Raw genomic sequence first — 1,156 nt, 5'->3', positions numbered from 1 at the left:
CTCCCCCATCTATCTATACGTTCCCATGCCCAGTCGCCTGCCATTCACCCGTCCGGTCTCTCCCCATCGCGCCCGGTGCCTATCCCCACCCTGGAGCAGTGAACCTGCACCCTGCCCACCCCTGCAGGTGGCCCTTTCCCACAGTGCAAAAAATGGCTGGGTGCGCAAATGATTGGGGTCAAACTCTCGTTCCGGCAGCTGAGTGACCTTGGGCCACTCAAGTCCTTTCTTTGAACTTAAAACAACAACAACATCAACAAACCCCTAGCACGTCGTCTACGCCTAACCACCCGAGCGGCTCCGCACGATCAGGGACCGGGATGCACTTGACCCAAAGCCAAGTCTTCGGAGGTGTGCGGGGGTCGCCCCCTGCCTGAGGCCTTGCTTGGTGCCCGCAGCTTGTTTCTTCCGCCGCCCCCTCACTTCGAAGCGGGCTCCGTGACCTTCAAACCGCCCCTCTCCCTCACGTGCCGGCCTCACCTGCAGGCAGGCGCCACCCTGGCTCACGGCCGGGAGGCCGCGCCTCAAGGAGACTCCAACGACGGCTGCCATCTTGGCTCCTGACGTCAAGCCCCGCCCCTCAACTGAGGTCGCCGTCCGCCGGCGTCCCGTCGAACGCCGCGGCGCCGGGCTACGTTCCCCGAGGGCCCGCTAGCCGAGGAGCAGCCGCCGAGGGAGGACTTCCGGTCTCCCGGGTGGGAGGAGGCGAGGCAGAAAACGCCAACGTGAACGTGCGCGGGGGCGGGATATCCGGCGCACGCCCACTGGCGTGCGGGACGTCCCTCGTTGCTAAGGTGACCTTCCCAGAGGGAAGGGGCGGAGTCTGGAACGAAGGGCGGTCTGTAGAGGGCGGGGCTGGGATCAAGAGAAGGCGGAGCCTTGGTTTCAAATCCCAGCCCAATTTAACCTTTCTGTTTCTGAGAAAGCACGCAAGTGAAGCTCTTTGCGCCTCAGCATTTCTTCTTCTTTTAAAAAAGTTATATTCATTATTATTATTGTAATCGTTTTATTAGGGGCTCATACAACTCTTATCGCAATCCATACATACATCAATTGTGTAAAGCGCATTTGTACCTTCATTGCCCTCATCATTCTCAAAAGATTTGCTCTCCACTTAAGCCCCTGGCAACAGATCCTCATTTCCCCTCCCTCCCCG

General features: G+C 59.3%; 1 protein-coding gene across 1 annotated transcript in view; it reads right to left on the bottom strand.

Moving 5' to 3' along the window:
- Nucleotides 1-585, bottom strand: part of SDHB (succinate dehydrogenase complex iron sulfur subunit B) — a 24,227-nt gene extending 23,642 nt beyond the window's left edge. The window contains exon 1 of the mRNA XM_045298945.1: nucleotides 481-585. Within this exon, the coding sequence (XP_045154880.1) occupies nucleotides 481-552 (72 nt within the window). The 5' untranslated portion in view covers nucleotides 553-585. The remainder of the gene's footprint in view (nucleotides 1-480) is intronic.
- Nucleotides 586-1,156: the final 571 nt, after the last annotated feature.

This window comes from Echinops telfairi, unplaced genomic scaffold (assembly GCF_000313985.2).
Source record: "Echinops telfairi isolate 266 unplaced genomic scaffold, ASM31398v2 ScPeMD7_7457;HRSCAF=8495, whole genome shotgun sequence".
NCBI lineage: Eukaryota > Metazoa > Chordata > Mammalia > Afrosoricida > Tenrecidae > Echinops > Echinops telfairi.
This window is presented reverse-complemented; position numbering and strand designations above follow the sequence as displayed.